Source organism: Thunnus maccoyii, chromosome 1 (genome assembly GCF_910596095.1).
Source record: "Thunnus maccoyii chromosome 1, fThuMac1.1, whole genome shotgun sequence".
In the NCBI taxonomy this organism is placed as follows: Eukaryota; Metazoa; Chordata; class Actinopteri; order Scombriformes; family Scombridae; genus Thunnus; species Thunnus maccoyii.
The window spans coordinates 32,939,851-32,963,051 of record NC_056533.1 but is presented as its reverse complement, the minus strand read 5'-3'; the positions used below and the strand labels follow the sequence as shown (position 1 = coordinate 32,963,051).

At 37.5% G+C, this 23,201-nt stretch overlaps 1 protein-coding gene and 1 long non-coding RNA gene across 2 annotated transcripts; one reads left to right on the top strand and one right to left on the bottom strand.

Moving 5' to 3' along the window:
* Positions 1 to 795: 795 nt before the first annotated feature.
* On the bottom strand, positions 796 to 2,920 carry LOC121897259. The gene is made up of 4 exons (XR_006096209.1): positions 2,678 to 2,920; positions 1,902 to 2,525; positions 1,379 to 1,692; positions 796 to 1,248 (listed from the first exon to the last, which is right to left on the bottom strand). It is a non-coding gene; the product is annotated as an uncharacterized LOC121897259 (long non-coding RNA).
* Positions 2,921 to 4,019: 1,099 nt separating this feature from the next.
* On the top strand, positions 4,020 to 22,428 carry LOC121897249 (excitatory amino acid transporter 2-like). The gene is made up of 11 exons (XM_042411646.1): positions 4,020 to 4,080; positions 13,432 to 13,571; positions 14,503 to 14,655; positions 16,848 to 17,098; positions 17,195 to 17,303; positions 17,829 to 17,955; positions 18,160 to 18,393; positions 19,103 to 19,297; positions 19,553 to 19,687; positions 20,762 to 20,972; positions 22,085 to 22,428. The coding sequence occupies exons 2-11, from the start codon at positions 13,442 to 13,444 to the stop codon at positions 22,154 to 22,156; spliced, it is 1,617 nt and encodes a 538-aa protein (XP_042267580.1). The 5' UTR covers positions 4,020 to 4,080; positions 13,432 to 13,441; the 3' UTR covers positions 22,157 to 22,428.
* The last annotated feature ends 773 nt before the right edge of the window (positions 22,429 to 23,201 follow it).

The window sequence follows — 23,201 nt, the reverse complement described above, 5'->3', positions numbered from 1 at the left end:
AAACAGTTGGCAGGTTTATTACAGTGAGCATTCAACATTTCTCTTACAGTTTACGAAATTTAAAAAAAACAAAACAAAACCCACAATGAATAAATTATTATGTATTATGCCTCAGTGGCACTTCCTGATCCAAATAGCTGATCTGTGGCATAATACAGCGCATGGCATGCATAGGAATATGGAAGTTCTACAGTTGAGAAAATGCAGTGCCAAAAGAAAGTGCTGTCTGATGGCAAGGTAAAGCGGTGAAAATATTCTAAATATAGTGTACACTTAAACTAATATTGATTTGTTTTAAGTGGGCCTTTATTTACGTGGCTAAAATACATTTTGCTGCTGGCCCTGTCCATAACAGTGCTGGTACTTCTGTCTGCTTCTCCAAACTGGGAGCGTGCTGACACCTATCTACTGTAGGCAATAGACTGACTATGGATTACTACCTCATACAGTCCCACTTCAAAAAATCCGAACTATCCCTTTAAAGTTAGGGTTAGTTAGATTTAGAATTTCTTGTTCTACAGTATCAGTATTTTTGCTGCAGTACTTTGTCCACCACTGCATACAATTCAGTTATTACAAAATGTATGGAAATTAGGACAAGGGGTCATGGGTGTAAAATGTAGTGCTGTTTGAATAAGATAGAATCTGATATAAAATATATTTCATCACTTTTATACATTTTTGCCATTATTGATGTTACTATTGTTTATTACGTACCCTTAAATGACTGACATGCTGGCTGAGTGAGTCTCAGGGGTTGTGAGAAGTCCGAAGAGATTGTTTATATAAAACATAAGGGGGATCAACATTAATCATGGCCCAGTGGCCCTTGACTACTAAATTCTACTGTGTGGCCACTAAAAACACAGCATTGGTGGCCCAAATAAACAATGAAATGACTTGCTCTGGCCACCAAATTCAGTGGCTTGGTGGCCTAATTGGCCACTTGAAGTAAAATTAAGCATCTATCCCTTATTGTGCAATTTAAACTGGAAATGTTGGGAGTGTTACTATATCAGTTATTGTGAAAATATTGGCTTTACCTCCCGATGTTAGTTCGAGCAGTTCTGCTGTCATCTGTGGACTTGCTGGAGGAAAAGTGTTGGATAAACAGCTGTAGACTTGAGCTACTGCTGCCTGGTGTTTGCATGGCGCCCGAGTTTGTCCTGCAGGGCACGAACACGGCTCCAACTCCATGTCCACAACATAGGTTTGTGTGGATCCCTTCACCATGAACTTCTCTGCAATCTATACAAAATATAAGTAATACAAGGGGCAATATATTTGCTTTAAAGTCACGTGCATGCATATAGATTCCTCTGTGACAAACCTGTAGGATGTCATCTAATGACACCTGTTAAGATCCATTGAATTTCACCTGCTGAATTTGCGTAGCTGCAATGTTGCCATCTTGGGGAGGGAATTTGGATCTCTGGAATGATTCCCAGCATCCAAGGGCAACATCAACAATGTGTGTCTTGTAGTAGGTCTCCAGCCTTGATGTAAGGAGTTCGAAGAGTGAGGAGGATTCAAGGCCTCCTTTGCAGCATCTTGTCCTTGAGGACACACTTTGCTGCTTCCACAAAATTGTTGGTGTTGCTTCCTGTGGTGAGAAGACTGCTTCTATAACTGAGTGCCCAACACTCTCTATTGTTGTACAGCTGTTCAATGTACTTTAGGTATTTTTCATACCTGCAATTGATCAAAAAAAGAAACATAAGAAATGTGCATACATCAAAAATGTAATAGCATAGTGAATTAAAAAAAACAACAACCTTAAAGTACCCAAACAAAATAGCTTCATGACTGCATAACATTGGATTAACAAATGTAATGTGATGTGATTATGGAAATTTCTGTCCTGCGGCTAAACATAAAACAATTCTGCAGTGAGCACTAACCTGACTGCAAGGGGATGTTCTCTTGCCTTGCTGTAAAGCTTGTCCACCCTGGCTACATCTTTGCAGTACAGCATTTCTTTGACCATTGTGAATAGAGTTGGTCTGTTTCAGTGGTCCACACCACTCTCCTTGCTCCACAGGAAAAGTGTGGCATCAGGAAATGCCTGCCCCAGAGCTCCCCTCTCTGCCCTACATTCACCTATGATAATGATCTGTGGTCCTGCCTGTCCCCTGCCAGCAAAATCCTTCTCTCCAAATATTTGTTGTAATAGCTCCAGCCCTTCAAGAATGGTCTGCTCATCCCCCAACTGGCAGAGAAGAATGCCTAGAAGGAGGCCACCAGTGCAGCTGTGGGTCAGCAGGAGAAACACTCTGCAGTTCTCCCTGTCCATATTGCCTGAGGAATCTATGAAACACAGCTCCCCACTTTGCTTCAGTTGGTGCTCTTTCTTCATCAAGGGAGAACACACAGCAACAAGAGGAGCTCCCTGGGAGGATGTTCCCATTAGGGCACAGCTGTCCTTGCACTTCTTGTTGTAGCTCTCCACTTGATTTTGCATCGCTGCCAACATGGTTGGACCATTTTTAGTGCCATACTCCTCCCTACACACCTTGCAGAACAGTCTGGTAAATACATTAATTTAGTTGGTGATTGTGTCACTTTCATATTGCAGAAAAGTGTAATTCCATTCACTAAATACATTATATATCATTGCATTGTTACAAATGTAGTGTGTAGTAGTTATCTTGACCATGTTTCCTGATGTGATGCCCACCTTTGCACATATGGCAGGTCGGGGTAAATCTCCCTGTTGGCTGATGCATATACAAATTGCTGTCCATATTCCATTTGGAGGTCATGTTTAAGTACCACCACAGCAGATGTGGGAGTGTGGCCAATTTCAAATAGCCCCATCAGGACTTCTATTGCCTTTCACCCAACATCTCAGTGGTGGATGGTATCCGCAACATACAGGTGGTGATTGTGCCTACTGACCAGCCATACTTCAAACAGCAAGTCAGACATATATGGGTCTTTAGTCCTATAACATATATTAATATATTAATATCAATATTATGTCTAAAAACAATGAAATTATGAGTAAGTGGATCAACAAATTCACCTATTCATTTCCCCACCAGTACTCTTCAATGTCACAAACATTTTAGCTTGACAGCAGGTGTCCTTAGATGTTCTCATTCACCATATGCTGACACTTGTAACTTGCCTGAGCAAAATATAGTAGATTTACTGCAGTATGGGCCAAAGGAAAAAGGGTCACTAATAAGTTGCTTTAAGAAATTCTGACAACTCTTATCTTGAATACCACGTGCACAGTGGCATCAAAACCAGTGTGGTCTCCCCACGAAGCCACCTCTTCTTAAAGGCAGACATGGTACCTGAATAGATTTGGTAGCCAACCCTACAAGTAGGAAACAGACTACTATTGATTAAAATCCACACACATAATAAACTTGTCGGCCTTCACATATATCTAATACCCGTATTTTAAATATCTGATACTCACGAAAAGTGATACTGTAACACTATCAACTACCATACCAACACAGTCATTATACTGAAGAATGACTATGACAATATTAGGAAAAATAAAGCATCTTTGGGATACGTAGGCCAAGCAGTGTTCTGATGAGATGAACTAATAAACTAATACAACAATGTGAATGAACGGTGTTCCTCATAGTACTGAGTTATCTTGTCAGATACCTTCAGCTGCAGGTACTCCTCTATGTTGTCCTGTTGTCCTGAGGACACACAACCACCAAGTCTGAAATAAAAGCAAAAAACAGAGAGCCATTTACAAAACCGTATTGCAGGCCTAGCTAGATCATTAATTTATTACGACCAATACACAGCTAACGTAATAGCTAACTTACCTGCTCGTACTGAGGACACTTGGAAGGCTGTAAAAAAATGTGTATGACAAGTAAGACTTAACGCTAGACTAACTTATTATATATTGTTTGCTACTATATTCTAACTTAAAACCGTGGCAAATCAACATCAATAAATCAATTACCTCTGCTCTGCATTACTGTGAAAAGCATTATTTTCCAAGTTACTGTAGCTGTCATATTTTGCGGGATGAGCACGGTTTCCATGGGAATGCATCCATCAAGGCTTCCTGTGTTCCTTCGAGGCTTTCATCATACAGAAGTAGGCTTGGTTTCATCTAAACTGGGTTGAAAAGTGATACCTCTGGCTGCTCCAACCCTTTCTCACTGGGTGAGCTGATGTGCTGAGAACAGCCTGTTTCATGACCTTTAGTGCCCATATACATTTATGTGGGTTACACCACCATAAACACAGAACCCTTAAAAATACTTTTGAAATATGAATTAAACCATACTAAACTAAACTTGCACTGAGGCAAAGTGCAAAACTGGGTTCGTAGTTGGGTTTGTGGCTAAATTCAGAAAGTGAGGGTCCACACTACTGCACCGTAATACAGTTTAATCCATATTTCAACATATTTTGAAGGGCTCTGTGTTTTTGTTTTCTATGGTATGGAGTTATCTCTTTGAACCTTGTTTCTATTAAGTGTATAATAGTTATTTATTTACATGGTAACAACAATTTAAGCTTTGTGTTGGTGTAAGCTAACTCTAATTTTAGTCAGTTTGTTAGTCATTATGTCACTTCATCCAATATGTAACAAACTATAACTAGTAAATAAAGATGAGTACAAATTGTTTAAAAATTATTAAAATAAATACATCATTGTACCAGAAGTAATGTGAAGCAGCAGTGCAACTATGCAGGTTCTTTTCATTGCATATTAAAATAAATCAAACAAATCCATGTGTATCCATGATTCTGTAGTTAAAACAATCTAGTTAATTAATTGAGTACCAGTTAATATAGCCTACGCTTCCAAACCCTGCATAACTAACTGCATAATCACTTGGCAAAACTCAATATGCATGCAGTGATGGAGACGAACCACTAAAACTTTTATTTTTGAATCAGTATTATTATTATTATTATTATTATTATTATTATTATTCCCTTTTTAATAATAATGATTATACCATCTTATCTTTTCCCCTTTTTATTGTAATACCTTCTTATCTTATATGTTTTATCTTATGTCTTTTTGTCATGTATGATCCTATTTGCCCATGTTTTTTGATTTTTATCCTGAAGCACATTGATTCCACTACTGTCGTGTGAAGTGTGCTTTATAAATAAACTTGACTTGACTGGACTATTGGAGAAGAATTGATGGCTGTTGCTACACACCCTCCTGGACAACTTTCGGCATTTCCCAATTCCCAATTAAAGACAATTAAAGGAGACCTTTGGATTCCTACTAAAAGTAATCTGTGAAGACCGTTTTGGTTCTACTAGTCCATGGACTCAGAGATGACTCCTTAAGTTTAAGGGCAACACAATACATTCCAGGTTGAACCTGTAATTGTTAATGTATTAAACCAATTATTTGAAGGTACTGATTTATTAACAAACCAAGGTTCATTTTATTTTGTATTTATACCTATCCATTTCATTTTAATGGAAGTGTAAGTTTCCGTTAATTTCATGTCTATTAGGTATGTAAGGAAGTAGGATAAGGGTACTTAAGGATACCAATGCTCCAGTCCAGCAATTCATACAAATAAGTGGCTATAGGTAGCAAACTGCTACTAGACTCTAAATAGTTGTAAAGTTGTAAACATATTGTTACATTGTACATCATGTTTATTTTGTGACATTTATATCATAAACACACTTTTTTAGTACAATATAAGTACTATGTCATTAGTTAGTAAAACTATGGAATGTACTATTTACCTTCTTATTACCAGTGGTGATAACCCAATAATATATTATAATTTACCATATGTTACTGGGTAAATACTTAGGGGACTGTAAAAGGAATAAATGAGTAATTAACTAGCAAATTAAAGTACATAAAAATCCTTAACAAATTATGAGTGCCTAACACAAATTGTAACCATGACACATTTCTGATTTGTGTGCAAATTTTTGCTGTAGTTTCAGTCTCCAACGATATAACTGTACAATAATATTAGTCCATAGTTTCTTTTTTTTCTTCCACAGCAGATCCACAAGTTACTCAACCTGTAGCGGAACAATAATATTTATCTAATCTGAAAGCATGAAATCCCCAAAAGCGTTGCAAGTTTGACACTTTGGCACATCAGAAAACCCATTTAACCCTCATTGTTTCTGGCCCACTGAATTATCACTATTTTACCGACTGACTGACCCCCAGGATGTGGTATCCTCTGACTAAATCTCTGTGCACTTTATGAACTTTGCATGTGCACAGAAACCACATGTCTACGTTATGTAACAGAAGTTAGTGCATGCTTGGAATTGTATTATTTTTAACTTGCATCTATATAGAAGGGATGAATGAGGCAGCATCGAAAACTATCTTCTGTTTAGACACTATGATTACACATTCTGGCTTTATGCTGAATAAATTAATACATGAAAACACCACTTATGATATTTGATTATAACTTTGAGATTTGGCTAACATGCCTTTCTAGGTGTGTTTCATATAAACTCCACATTATGATAAATGACCTGTTAGTTGTAGTTTGGTCATTAAAGAACAAAAGGAGGGTTATGGGACCATATTCAGTTTGATTGGTTTTGTCAGTATTCATTTAGTAGTCTGAATAAAATAATCCTGATGATGTCATAGTGATGTCATGGGGGTTATCTTTGCTTGACCTAGGAGATAACAAACAAACTTGTAACAGAAAGCCTGTGTTACAAACTGGGGGTGTGGAGTTTGAAAGACATCTTTACAAGGCAGCGTCTAATGGGTCTAATTAATGACACTATCAAATTGCATTAAGGGAAATGCAGGATACAGTGTTTTCTGAGCTTGACCCAAACTGGGGCTAAAATAGGAAAATCTCAGCCTCTGCTGCTTTGATTTTGACCATTCGTTTTTTGAAAATCTGTCTGTTGTAAATCGTAGCTGTGAGTCAGTAGCCTCAAGCAGAGATGATGAGCAGGTTAGAGATCTGGTAACCTCACTTCATTCACTTCATGCCTGTTCAAGGCAGGAATGTTACACCATTATTCTGCCTCGCCGCTCTATATCAAATGTACAAACACAGCAGAATGTGGGGGCATTGTTGCTGTTAAGCTGGCAGCAGAAGTAGTAACAGAGCCAAATTGATGTCTGTGTGAAAGGGAGAGCCGGCATGGTGGTATAGGTCATACTAGACGCTGATGCTGTCTCTGATTTTGGAATGCTTGCATGCTATTAAAAATCACACACTGGGGCAGTATTATGCCAGCTTTGTTTGGTTCAGTGTAAAAAAGAAAGCATTTTAATGAGGGGTCCCTGTTTAAAATGGGCTACTGACTCAAGTGACATCACTTGAGGTAGTTTACCAGATTTCACACAGCTCCCTCTGGAGCCACAAAAGGCTTTATACAACTTTTTTCACATATGCCGTGGAGCTTCCCATTAAGTCAGTCAGTTGCTGACAAGACACTATATACAGAAGATGACGAAATATCAAGCCTCTTTATGACTTTACAGTATAAAATCAATGATTGTCAGAGCTCTTTGTACTGCACATAAAAGCCAAATAGTTGCCACATAAATTACTGTTTGTGCATTAGTGGCAAGGGGAAAGGAAGAAAGTCTTAAAAATATTTATGCCACAATGTCAAACACTGGAAAGCTGTTCTGGCAAAGACAAACCTTAATCAAATTTTAACAAACAATCTTAACAGATTTTGTGTGACACTGTACACAAACTATGTCCACAAAAAATTAGCTTCACCAAGCTGGTACAGTGGGACCATTGTATGCCAGAGTGCTTTATTTTGTCCACCTCCTGCTTCACGCGAGGTTTTTTTTTATTTTGTTTTTTTTTTTAATATCAAAGAGGTGACAATCAAAAAATCCATCTGTCAGAAAATGAATTCCAAAGAGTGCAATTCAGTAAAAATAACAGTGATAACAAGTGTAGATTAGGGTTAGATGTTTTTCAGAGGATTGAATATTGTCTTGAAAGGACACTGAGTTTCATGGCTACCAAACACAGACTTTGGAGTTTTTACTTTCCTCAGTGATAATGCTGATCCCAGTTCCACCACTCAATAATAAATCAATTTATTATTGATGTATTATCAATCAGAGCTCATTGTAGTACATACTTTTAAAAAAAAAAAAAAAAGAAAAAATCTCTTTGGCTACATGTATGGAGTCACAAACCTGACAAAATCTAGTAAAAGGTTATCAGGCAAGTAAAAAGTATAACTGAATTCATCAATATGATATAAAATATTGTGAGTTAAATAATTAAAATGGACTGTACAGTAAAAATAAATAAAAAAGCATACATCTTTATATTTGTTTTTTATTTATTGTGGTGGCAAAGGGAAAAATACAAAAAACTCTTGCTTTTTTTGCCAGCTGATTGGAGGTGAAATTCTTTGTAATTTAATCAACAATATAATTTATTAATGGATAATTTTGACTTGTCTAACAACTTTTATCAATTTCAAGACTCAATGTTAGTGAGGTTTGTGGTGTCTGTGAATTTGTACTGCAGAGATGTCTCTTAAACATTGCAGCAATTGAGTATAAGGGAAGGTCCAGACAGACGTTCTCACACTGTTAATAAGAGGTCAATATTGCTTACTGTGTTCAGTTAGTCATTAAACATCTAGTATATGAATTTACTACCATGAAGTACTTTGGTTTCAATAACAACCAAAGGATGAGACCTTTGTTTTATGATTTGTGGAAATATCTAGTTAATCTAACATCTAAGTTATCACAGCTGTAGACTTGTTCTTGTGAGTGTGTCTGATCCATCTCTGTGTGTATGTGTGCTGGATTAGGATGGCTCAGGACAGATTAGTTAATTATAGACACCTGCTGTCTAAGCGTGGTGTGTGTTGTCAGGTGTTGCAGCATGAGGTCAGCTTGATGCAAAGGGGAGAAAAGGCGGAGCGAGGTGTGGAACTGCATGGACAAATGGTTTGCCATGTGCTCTTAGCTTGTCTTTCTTCTCCCTGTCAAAGCTCTGACAGCAGCTCAGTGATGGGTATCTTCACACACATGGTTACAAGGTGTCACCTACTCACCATACCTCTACCCAGTAACTCTACAAACTGCAGAGAAAAAAGGCTCATTTTCACAGCAGCAATAGAGTCTTGTAATAGTCAATCACTCTGCAATCAGACAGCTGGCATTCAATCCTCTGCTGAATCTTATCAAGCAATGCTATGATTTCCACCTCAAGGGATAAAGTAGTAACAAGGTCAAACTGTCTGCTCCATTGTAATCACTAAATTACACTGTTGATAACTATTAATAAAGATTTAAGATGGCACAGTGTCATGACTAACCTATAATAAGAGACCAAATAGGAACATGACGTCTGTTATAATATTAAAATGGCTCCAGTGACTCACACACACACCTCGGTAATCATCTTGTCGATATAAAAAAAATTGGCCATCCCAACATAACATTCAAGAACAAATGCTGCCATGGCAACACCATCAAAATGACTGCATGTACAATTGTGATATCCCCATGAGAGAGACTAAAAGGTGTCATGGTGACTTCTAGGAAGAGAATAATAGGACCAAGGCTACTTAACTAGAACTAAACATGTGTGTCTCTGGATATGACTCATGACAGTAACGAGATCCTAACTGTTAACAAAGCGGCACGAGAAACCTTCAGGGTCATCTTATTGGAATAAAACAAACAAAATTAGAAAATAATGAAAAGTTGATTTGCTTTTTATTTGCCTTCATCCAAATTATCAAGTCATCTCAAGCAATCCAGTGTTGTCTTAAGTAAAGGAATGAGGCCTCTTGTTGTCTGAAATCTCCATTAAAATTGGTCAGAAATAACAAATTGATGTCTGATTAAATGCTTAAAAATTTACAGAGGGAACAGCAGCAATCAGTTTTTCCATTTTGCGCTCATAATCAACCATTATTTGACTAAACAAGTTCTCCTTGAACCATTTTTCATGCCTAATTTGGAAGTTATTGTTTACTGTGAACTTCTTATTTAACATAAATCAAGAAACTGACATTAAACACTGAATTTATGACTTTATCTTAACAGGTTCACATATTAATGACACATGCAAATGAACCCAAATGCATCACATTTATCGTTACAAACAAAATCTTTTCGCTTGCAAAAGCTTAGTCATGTTCTGGAGATGATTTGTGGATTAACAATATCAGCAGTGGTAGTCCATGTTAAATTCATGGCACAAATAAAAAGGCACATTTGATCAGCCATTGTAAACCGTCTTACCTGACATTGATTAATAGCAGGGAAGTCGGGTGAGAAAAAAATACAATTTATTCATGTATATAGATATTCAAAGATAAAATACACTAAAGGCACAAAAGAGTTGAATTATTGAAGGAAAATACCAGATGCTTGGCATTTAATGTGTTTGCAATGCCATCTTAGCTGAGTCTCAATATTCTCTTCCCTTAAATGTCTCTAAATGTATAAAGCTGGTAAGTAGAGCCAATATACAGTACAGTTCTTGGCATCACAATACCTCACACTTATCCCATCACGATACAGTGTTATAACACAGACAGATGAATCAAAGTGTATTTAAAGTCCTAGCTTGCACAAAATAAAAACTCTGCATAAACAACAAAACATGCACTGTGTGGCCCTTATTAAGCATCTACTAAAGTACAGTTGCTGTTTATCCCAACAAATTTTGAGTTTTCGGTGAAGTACCAAATCAAAAATCTTTTCTTGATTTTTAATCATTCAGGACTTTGTGACATTCATTTTCACATCCAAAATAGTTGAAATCATTTCTTCTGGAAGAAGTAAACAAAACAAAAGGTGAGCGAAAAAGAAAAAAAAAAAAATAGCAACAAGGATTTCACTCCTCGCTAATCTTAGCAAGTTGACTCCACCCTTCGTGTCTGGGTGCCTTCTGTCAAACCTCTAGGTTAGTCAGTTTACCTTTACACGCCTCCCTGCAGCTGATTAAGCAGTCATCTGTGAATGTGGATATATTTTTGAAAGCTAAGGAAGAAGAGATCTGCAGATTTTTAAGGACTGAAGAATCCTTTCTGGTGGGATAAAATACTTTTTGGAGGTTCTAACTGGATTTACCCAATGCTTGAGCCATGACTTTGTTAGTTTTGTCACTGACGCAGATGGCTGTGTAGTCACTCTCCGCAAAATCAATTTCAATCTACAACAACATACAAAACAACTGGTAAGCATTATTAGAATAATTCCATAGCATGTAGTAATGTGGTAGTAGCTCATGAGATGAGTCTTTAAAACATTGGCACAGAGGAGTTGCAATCAAAATATTGTTCAGCAGCTTTCCCTTGAAAGCTGAATGATGTATTGGTGATGCAGGAATATCTCTGCTTGGTTATGGCCAGATATAACTCCTGTAAGACTAAACTGTCATTGTTACATATATAGTTATTGTGTTAGTGATGCATTAGTAGATGCTATGCTGTTCTTTAGATTTTTTTTTGTTATTTTTCTTTAAAAACAGTGTATACACTCTATCCTGTTCTGCCATTTGACCCTTTTGCATCAGCCTCTATCAGATCTTGATGGAGCTCTTGATCCTGTGCAGCTCATAATGGTAATAGCATAAAATACCAGCTTGCATCGGAAACAATATCCCTCACCTTTCCTTTCTTAGGAACTAAATTACCTACACATCTAACAGTGCTTATTCTTGAGGATTTTTTTTGGTCTTGACTGGTTAGTTTCAGAGCTTTCTACTTGTAAGAAAATAGAGAGAAGTTTGATCCGTACACTGAAGTTTGGGATTCAAATTAGTAATCTCCTGCATAACAGTCGTCAGGCAGGTGGTGGTGACACCTTGACTTTTCCTGGGAAGCCCCTTTTCGGTTACATAACTCAATCACTTGAGTGCTGGAGGTGCTAATTTTATCCTCTTTAAAGGGCTTAAGTCTCATTAATACTAGTGCACAGTGTATCAGACAGGTGTGATTGACTTGGCAGTTGTTCTATCCTCACCTTATATATTCCCTTCTCTCTTTCATGCTGTACAGAAGGTAATTTGAATACTGAATTATGAAATGTTTATCAATTGAATGTGGGAAGAAGAGTACATTATATTTCCTAGAATTAAAACTTAGTTTCTTGTGACTTGTCTACTAAAAAATATTACAGTTTTTGTAAGAAACTTTTCTCTTACTATACAACCTTTGCTGGGTGAAAGAGAGTACTTTTCTGTTATGTTTGCTGCCAGAATTAATATTCCAGGTGTTCAAGTCATGAAGGTCGAGAGTGTCTAAATGACACGGGCATTCACTGTTACATAACTGTGCACGTCTGTGCTCTACAGAGGATTTAAAGGCTGCACAGGGGAGAGCTGATCTTTAAGTCAAAGAGGCTTTACGCCAGACCACAACAAACCTGAGATACTTGTTGCTTCAGTGATGTGATGAAGCAGTAAGATGAAGGAAGGAATAGCAAGATAGACAAGATTGTGATCTGAAATTAACACCTGATATTCCTAAATAACAAAATTACTAAGTCTAGCAGCCTCAGAACATTTGACTGGGCTGAAAACATAAATTCACTCACCACATGACACAAACATATGTGTGTATATATTTACAATAAGTACTTATAAAAAGAAAAAAATCCCTATTATGCATGCCCTTATACAATTTTACATGCAGGTTTTCTTGTGTTTTTGATTCAACAAAAAAAAAAATCTCAAATTATCATAAATTATCAGGCATAGACATCCAACAGCAGCAGTAGCAGAGGGGAGGTTATGAGTAACAGCTGGTGTTCTGTTTATTCAAATTGTGCCAGTAAAACTGGAAAATTTGTTTAAAATGCAGATTATAAACACATTCTTTATTGATTTCTGCACTAATTGTTTGGGAATGTCAGCCACTAATTATAAAAGGCCACCTGTGAACTTTTTACAGCTTTGCATGCACTCAGAATGCAGAGTATGTATAATTAATTGCATTTAATCATGTGTGCATGTACCTGCATTGCTTACATGATGAACACATTTTTAAAAATAGTAGTCTATTTTGGTAGTCTTTTTCTTGAGGGGCCTCCGCAGTTTCAAATAACCAATTATGCTTCACTACAACCCTTGTCACTCTATGTTGACTCATGGACAGACATACAATGCTTCTTTATGTTATCCCCCAATTTCAAAGCCCCATCCCCACAAGCAGCTGACAAACAACTAAATGTAGGAGTTTGCAAATGCAGTGACAATAATATAATCCCTCACTGTCTTCCCACCTGGGAACATGGCATGATTGTATTTGTTGGAACACATGGCCAAAACAGAGGCTCTTTTTTAATTTATACCTGTGCCATAAATCGTGCATTAAGTGTACAATTTCATACATCAGCTAACATTGCTTAGATTTTCTTACCATGCAAATCTGCTGCTTCCAATCAACAATTTGCAATGCAGAAATTCCAATAATATAATACCACCTCCTCTTCCTTGTTTACTATTTTCACAGTGCCAACAAAATGCAGAAGCAAGTGGAGGTCAGGATGGATGAGAGCCACTTGGAGCCCACAGTGGACACTACGGAGAGCGCATGTAGCAGTCTGTGCGATAAAATCATGAAGAACATGGTTCTCACTCTCACAATTCTTGGTAAGTTTCAGGTCCTGCTACTCTGAGAAAATCCATCCATTTTGGGGGCTCGTAGGGCTGGAGTGTATATCCCCGCCTGCACTGCGTGACAGGCATCTTACACAGGTCTCCACTCTGTCACAGTGCTAATACTATAAGCACTGATAAACACAATTACACCTACAGTTAATTTACTTACCTGCATGTGTTTTGACTGTCGGAGGAAAAAAAAAACATCAGGAAAAAATACACCCAGATGCAGTGTGAACATACAAACTCCACACCAAAAGGACCCAGCCTTTCAAATCCAGGGCCGTCATGCTGAGAAGCAAGAGTACTAACCACTGAGCCACCCTGTGTGAAGTCAATACTTTTTACTAGATGCTATTTGAAACATAAAAACAGTACACAGCTTCTTTTCTTGTGCTGATGTTAAAATAGCATGCATTCAAAGGAAAAAAGAACTTCATGATAATCTGGCTGGGGGTTCATATTGCATTTAAATCACACTGTAGCTGGAGTGTGCATACAGAGCTACTATATTATATTATTTGCACCTTTACCAGAGGCAAGCTAAGCATGGAAAAGGCATTATTTTTTAAAAATGTTTTCAACTGGTTGTTCTAAGCAATAGCTGGAATCTGTTGACAGATGCACAGTAGTTGGGAAAACAGTTCTAAGGTGAAACATAAGTGAAGTTGAAAGTTTTAAAAGTTTTGTCAAACAGTTTTCACAGAAGCTGTAGTTAACAGCATGACGCTGTGACTCTCAGATTAGAGGTTGCAATGTTATTTTTCAAAGACTCTGATGAGCAAAAGGTAAGATGTTCTTGATATATTTCAATAGAAGTAGATATTGTTGATGAAAGAGTTCACTGATAGTATGAAACTAGTATCTCATGGCTCAGATTTACCTGGCTTTGTGTTTGATTTGTCTTTTCGCGCCCGCTTAGGTGTGTTTCTGGGCTCCATTGCTGGAATGCTGCTGCGGCACATATCGCCTCTCCCTCCTGATGTCATTTTGATCATCAGCTTCCCAGGGGAGATCCTAATGAGGATGCTGAAGATGCTTATTTTACCTCTTGTTGTCTCCAGTTTGGTCACAGGTGGGTGAGGTACAGTACTTGCTGCAAATGTTCTGCTCAATTTGCTAACAACTGGCCTGAAATGAGGTCTCATGGTGCAGCTTGTTGCTACCCTGGAGTTGAGTCACAACAGGATAGAGGGAAGAGTGGGTGGGTTTGTTCAAACTGAAAAATTCATCTTTTAAAAATTCAATACAAGCAAATAAGCTGTGATGGTGGGTGTAATTTGGACAAGCATATGTAATTGTTTTTGCACATTTAAAGCATCATTTCACACACAATACTTCTAATAAAACTATGACCACAAAATCTATTGACATATACTGTAGATATAAAGTAGTTATGTTAGGTTGCCTGTAGACTAGTGCTACTGGCAACATTACCTCTGAAATGCCCATGCAAATTAAAGCACATTGGCTAGTTCTTTATTGCAATATAAGAAAACAGTGTTTTTACTTTTACTTTACTTTCCACTCGTATTTTATTGCACATCTAGATTACCGTAGACTTGATTAAAGGATAGGTTTACAATTTTCATGTCTTTCTCAAAACAATACTCACATGCCCATACATGTATATATGTATGTACATTGAGACAGTTTTTGTTCGCTGTGATTGTTTCTCCTGCATATACTGGCACAAAGTGATCCCCTCTTAAAGGCAGTTTCAGTGTAAGTAATGAGGGACAAAATTTAGTCAGCCAAAGCTAATATAAGATTTCAGCAGTCAGAATTAGAGAGAATAAGTGGGTACCTTCTAAAAGTTACAGTTTTTAGTACAGGCTATATGTTTGGAAGATATCCACTTGATTGGTCTGACTCAGACAGCTGAAGCCTCAGCTGAACTTTAGAATGCATTTTTACACAGAACAAGTGCTGCTGATTTTGCCCCCCTTTGATTACATTGGAATTGCTGCAGGAATTGATATTTTGCAGCCAGAATTGACAGGAGGAATGATTACAGCCACAAATAATCATTGCAATGTTGATATGGGCATGTGAGTATTGCATTTACAATATAATGTGAAAATAATGTGAAACTATCCTTAAGTGAGCGATTGTCACTTCAGTTGCTGTTATGGTTCATGTCTGCAACATCTTTGGTCCCAACTCCTAATGTCAAATCACTCATGAGATATGATACAACTTTGTGTTACAAGCTAATGTACAAGACAACATAGCTTTGTACACACCCCCTAATAATCATTCAAAAATTCTGATATAATAAACACATAAAAACAACTTTTTGGATCAAAAAGCAGAGTCCTCTCCTCTGCCAATTCAACTGGCATGCTTAAACTTTGGCAATACATACAGTATAATAACATACAGTATAATAACATTATAAACTGAGATACTGCTAAACTATAATCGTTTATCAGCTGACCCCAGCTATCCAACTGATATGATGAAGAACACCACCTGTACGTGTAATATTAGACATACTGTGTATAGTACAAAACAGGCAAATATAAAATATTGCCTCCCCACAACCTTGACAGTGAACAAGACTTCCACTTGGCCTTCCTCACCAAACTCAGTCATCTTCAGGACACAATTCATCTGCTGAGGTCTGATGTTGTACATTAATATGCTGTGCGGGAGGTCTGACCTCCAGTTCTCCACTAAGTCAAGAATCTCCTGCAATCACACTGACAAAACAAACCCTGAACTCAAAAGGTTAACATGAGACATGCAGCTTACAACTAGTTAACTTAACCAACATTTTTTAAGAAGTGTTGGTTACAATGGATTGTCTGGCTAAGCACAAGTGTGTAATTAAAGTGCATGTGTAGACATGTTTTTAGAATGTTAAACACACTCTTGCAGCATTTTCTCAGAGTTTCTGACTTAGTCATCTCACTTTGGAGGATTTGGATAATTTGAAATTGTCGGTAGATGAATTTATTTTTCTATTGTGCATATCTGCACCTAAATGCACAAAACATCCTCACATACAGAACAGCCACAAAACCGGACACCGGTTGGAGAACAACACCAGCACCTCTAAGTAAAGACTGTACAGATGGAGGCTTTGCACATATAATATGACGTAAACAATTTGATGAGGGGAGCTGTTCAAGTTAATTTTTGAAACTACCAGGAGAAAAAGGTGGATCTATAATCAAAAGAGAGTTTAAGAGAGGATACATGTAATTCCTATAGTATCCATGCAAAAACATTCAATATTTCATGTAAAATGTATCCCAACAGGACTTGCTGGCTTGGATGCTAAATCAAGTGGCCGTTTAGGCACCAGAGCCATGGTGTACTACATGACAACAACAGTGATTGCAGCCGTCCTGGGAGTGATCCTGGTGCTGCTCATCCATCCCGGGAACCCCAAGCTGAGGGCTAATCTTGGACAGGGAAAGAAGAACGACGAGGTGTCCAGCGTGGACGCTTTGTTTGATCTCATCCGAAATCTTTTCCCGGAGAACTTGGTGCAGGCCTGCTTCCAACAGGTAGGAGTCGCGGAGAATGTTTCCACCCACCATATACAGTCTGATTCATCTGTCAGTAGCTGCAACTGTTTCTTCTTTTCTTTTCTTCTCATCCAGATTCAGACAGTAACTACCAAAATACCGGTGCCCACTAACAGAACCAAAGCACCTCCACAGTTCACAATCAAGAAGTCGCTTCAGTTCAAGAGTGGGATGAATGTCCTGGGTATGTGAAAAGTCTGAAAACACACCCACTGCACAACTGAAACTAAAAGGCACTCGCTGGAGAAAGTAGAAAGCCTTAAGAAAATATCTTCGTCATAGCTGCACAATCCTTTTTATTTCTCGTCTTGATAACAAATATATAGAATTTTTAAATCTTGATCTGGATGTACATCAAAATACACTGATATACATTTAATGATATCATTTTATTTATATATTCATTTTATGGTCTGGCAAGTTCATAATTTCATGAAAAAATTGTGATGTTTGTAAAAAATTGATGAAACGGATCAAAACTAGAGAAGAATTCAAGTTAAAAATGTATGAATCCACACTAAAAACTTGTTCTTCAGATATACTGGTTACAGACAAATAGACAGGACCAAAAACAACAACCTTCTTGGTGGATGTAACAACTCATTTAAATCCAGCTGGGCTTCTTTGCAACCTCCATCCACAATTTAAATATTCTACATAATCATTAATTGAAAACTAATTCATCTTTACTGTATTTTGTGTCTTTCAGGTTTGATTGGATTCTTTGTTGCTTTTGGAGTTATTATGGGGAAAATGGGGGAGAAGGCCAAGTTGATGTTGGAGTTTTTCAACGTCCTGAATGAGATTGTTATGAACATTGTCGGTGCAATTATGTGGTAAGTGCACCACTCCACAATCAGTAACACTGCCAAAACCATTCTCGCTTTTTTTGTTCCAATCAAAAATGACACTGATGCAGATTATCCCACAACTAACATTAACTATATGTTGATATATTCAAAATACTAATAATATCCCTGCAGACATATAGTGTGCATGTATATAACATCAAAAAAATTGCATGTCTTGTCTATTTTCAGGTACTCACCTATTGGTATTGCCTGCCTCATCTGTGGGAAGATCATCTCTATTGCTGACTTGGAGGTGGTTGCTAAGCAGCTGGGGATGTATATGGTCACTGTGATAGTGGGCCTCATCATCCATGGAGGCATCTTCCTTCCGCTGATATATTTTGTAATAGTAAAAGAAAATCCCTTCAAGTTCTTCATGGGAATATTCCAGGCATGGGTCACGGCTCTTGGAACAGCGTCCAGGTATGAGACATTTCTGCCTTTGTGTCTCTTTTGTGTTTCAAACAGGATTCAAGCTCCCTGACACTCGTGAGCAAAGTAGACAGGCTTTCATCTAAGGCCATAAATAACAACAGTAGATTTTATTTCAAGTGGTAACTATGAAGTAGTCTTGCCAACCATGCCTCCATGTGGGATATGGTTCCTTTACTCGATGTTTTATTAATGACACGAAATGCGCTCTTTCCCCTCCTGAGGTGAGCTCAGTTCTTTCAAGTTCCTGCCTGCTCACTGCTCCAACATCTACGAGAAGCACTTATTAATTATCAGACAAAACAAACAAAACAACTGCTGATTCACAACTGTTTTTTTTTTTTTCGCTCTAACATTCATACAAACTAAATTCAAAGTAGTTTAAGTCTTTTTTTCTGTAGTGAAGTAAAACTCATGAAAGTATTAGCCAATATTAGCCTTTATTTGAGAAATTAACAATTAATGTATTTACATTGTTCAATTTATTTCAGTATAAATAGAAGAATAGTGTAATTAAGTTTTAAAACTACTGCAACATCAAGTGTGACCCAGTCAAACTAATTATCTTCTCTCAATTTGTTGTAGAGTTCTTTACTTCTGCAAGTTTTTCGTTCTAAATTGGGTGCAGAGTTTGCAGACCTTATTCCGCACTGTGCACGGCTATTGTAATCAAGCATTTCTTCCTGTTTATTTTCCACAGTGCTGGAACTTTGCCTGTCACGTTCCGATGCTTAGAGGAGAACCTGGGCATCGACAAGAGAGTAACACGTTTTGTCCTCCCAGTGGGTGCGACTATAAACATGGACGGCACAGCACTTTATGAGGCTGTGGCTGCCATCTTCATCGCTCAGATGAATGGGATTGAGCTCGATTGGGGCCAGATTATTACCGTCAGGTGAGAATGTAACTACAGAAAGATATAACGGCACATTTTTTAGATAAACATTTGGAAGTAGATGAGTGAAACGCAGCTCAGCAGGATTTAGTGGCCAGAATCAAATCTATTGGTGACATTAAGTACCATTAAATATAATAATTTCTCACAATTTCATTAAAAACACATTAACTGAATATTGAAAGTACATAGTGGCTTTTGTATGTTGGAGCCTTGTGGTTTGTCCTCTGATGGTTGAACTTCTCTCTTGTTTAGTATGACAGCCACCCTGGCCAGTGTTGGAGCAGCCAGTATCCCCAGCGCTGGACTTGTGACCATGCTTCTGATCCTCACGGCGGTGGGGTTGCCCACTCAGGACATCAGCCTCCTGGTGGCTGTCGACTGGCTGCTGTGAGTGACAATACTTTTCATCATAATAAACACAGACGTCACCTAACACTGTGCAAAGGCTTTGTTGTGTATCGTCAGGTTTAACAGGTTTGCAAGATTACCTCTAAATATATTAGTGTTAAATTACTGTGCTGACTTTGAACACCTTTGAGCTTGTTATTGTCTGATTTTTTTCATGATTTTACCTGCTACTTCTAATGCACAACTTTACAATTTTTAATTATCAAGTGTTTTTGACCCAAAAACTCTAATTAAGTCCAAAATAAAATCTGTCATCATCACACGAAATTTGTAATTACAAAAATAGCACGCACTTTGTATGTTTAACTTGCAGCTTCAAAGCACAACTCTGCAGACTTTCAACCGTATTTTGTCATCTTTTTTTCCATCTGACCAAAAATGTCACTTTTCCTCACAGTAAAACTGCTTAAAGTTTGCTTTCCTGGCTGCAGTTCTCTAATCCTGTGCAGTTTAATAAACTAAATGTCATTAAAAATATTATATCAACATGGACAAAGTTTTTAATGAGATATGCCTTTAATTTTCTACAGACCTACAGTTTTACTGTTCCATATGCCCACTCACTGACATTTCTAGATCGATTAAAAAATATATAACTACATCATTCATTTGTGGAAATAAAGTGCTGACTCTTTCTTCTCTATTGGCAACCATGCTAATATTACTCAGCTGAGAACAAGCTGCCCCACCTACACACTCACCTGATTACAGATACCATGTTGACCCTTGGGCTAAATGGGACTGTGAGTAATTCATATGAAAGGGCATGAACCCTTATATGAGTTTTAATGAATTGATTAACCTGAATAATATGAACACTCACACAGCCAGGCATTGCTGGCTGGTATCAGTGAGACTCTCTCTTCTGCTTGAATAAGGAAATCCTAACTGCTGCTTTGCGTCTCTTGTTAGTCGCTGCTGAAAATCAAAAATAAAAGCAATTTTAAAGAAAAGCAAGAAAAAAACACATTTTCTTGCTCCTGTGCTTTTCTCTTTTGCTTTTATTAATAGTTGTCCTTTATCTTTCACTTCATTCTCCTCTTCAACATGCAGGGATCGTTTCCGTACCTCAGTAAATGTGGTCGGGGACTCGTACGGAGCAGGTATCGTGTACCATCTTTCCAAAGATGAGCTGGATTCATTCGATGCCCAGCAGGCCCGGATGGATGAGTTTGAGATGGCAAAGACACAATCCTACTTTGAAAATAACAGCAACCAGAATGTATACACTCACCACAACTCAATCTTGATAGACGACTGCAAGGTACATTTCACGTTAACGGATATAGAGACTTGTATGTAGAGAGTCCTCCCCAGCTCTGTGTTTGTGCTCGTCTTTCTTTTCTCGTATGTGTTTGTGTTTCCTTTCTATGTGACCTCCCATACTGGTGTACTTGTGTCTATGTGAATAGTAAATGTCATATTTTTACTGAAGAAAATCATTTTTTCTTCATGTTGTGAACAAATTAAATAAATATTTCTATATTTATTTATTCACCTGTTAATCATATGAAAAAGCAGTTTTTGTGATACCAGATTCATCAAAGGCAAAGTTTACTCTTTTTTCATCATACTTTTGTTTTTTTTTATCACCTTAAAAATCACAGTTTTTGCCTCATGAAATCTAAATGAAAATGTTCATTTTTAATCATCAATCAATCCTAATGTGTGTACACAATTATATTTGACTTGTATTTTGTTTTGGTATGTCTTGATTTTATTGAGAATCTGTACTTCTTTTTTTTCTTTTGTCTACTTAATTGGACATGTATTTTCTGGCAGCCCTGACCAAATTACAGTTTTCAATAATTGCCCATCTTTTTAAAGAATTTTTGTAGCTAGTGGTATACATAAAGACTGCTGTTTCATCCAAAATGATGCATAAATTCATGAAATGCCTATCTCTGATCCTTTGCTATCCATATTGCTAGTTTTCCAAACAGAGCGCAGCAAGGAAGTGATTGCTGTTATTTTAGAGTATTTTGTTCATGCAGTAGAACTTTTGTTGATATTGTATAGTATTGTCTGTATGATGCAAATTTTATCTGCATTCTGATTCATTTGATAACTAATCAGTATTGTAATTTGGTTGGGCAGAGAATCCATGAAATACATGGCCAACTCTGAAAAACTGTAATCATCCCTGTTTTCAAATAACTCTGTCACTGAAAAACAACAAACCCATGTAAACAGTACCACTGTATCATTTATCAGTGTTTGAGAGATGTATTTTTATGTCGGGGATTCACATAGTAAAATCCACGGTCAATGGCCTGAATGTAAAGAAGCTCTGGCTTCTCTGCTCCCAACCACTGATGGTTTGTAAATGATGGTGCCTTGGCCCCATAGTTAGATACTGTCAATAACTGCTTACAGGTCACCATGGGCAAAAATGGCAAGACTCCAGAGTTCTCTCATGTTGAGGAGGAACCATGGAAATGCGAGTAAAGCAGATCGAGATGCTGCTGCGCCTTACCCTGAGTTCCACCAGCTTTTACTTTCTGCCGACAAAACTTTTAAAAAAAAGACAAAAAAAACACACACACACAAAAACAGGAGAGCAAAAAAAAGTTAGCAGAGTTGACTGTACTGGAAAACCAAACAGTTACCCATCTGGGTAGCTATACCGGAGCATATTACATGCGGTATGACTCACCCACTTGTGTTAGATCTTGCATTTGCACTAACTAGATCCAAACTGTAATGAACTGGTGCATTTCAGGCATTTTGTACAGAAGAATAAAACATTCGGTTGACAACACTCAGGGCCTTACTTGGTGCTGCTGCAAGCTTCCTGTTCTGTCAACGAAAATAATTCTTCTACCTTTTGCAACATCATTTTTCTTTTGTATTGAAGCATTTTCTTTGTAGCTTAAAGAACAGAGATTGACAGAGTGTGGATGATGATGGCCTTGAGAGTAGGAAAAAAGTGTTGCACGATCTGGCTCCAGATGAAATTTCTCTTTATTTAGATGACGTTTTGGCCCTTCTTCAAGGTCAACAATTGATCTTTTCAGCCCTCAGGCCTTCAAGATCAACAGTTGATCTTGAAGAAGGCTCGACAATTGATCTTGAAGAAGACCTGAGGGCTGAAACATCATCTAAATAAAAGAGAAATGCATATGGAGCCAGAGTGTGTAACACTTTTTTTCCTACTCTCAAGTCTACTTCCAGTGATCAGCACCTCACTACAGCCCTTGGTGTGCATTACTTTTCCATTATATGATGATGGCCTTGCTAGTTAAACACAAGGACCAAGTTTAAGTATATGAAAACTGGAGTCGACCCAGAACAAACAGAAAAGAATTTTACAGACTTGCATCGAATCTTAAGTATTTTGAATTAATTCACTACTGCATGGTTGTCACCAGCAGTGGTTTTGTGTAATCTTGATATCACACATCTCTAAACACTGGACCAAAGTTTCAAAATAATGCAAACTTGGTTTTATGAGAACAGAACATTAACTGAAGGAAACAGCGCTCCACGTGGT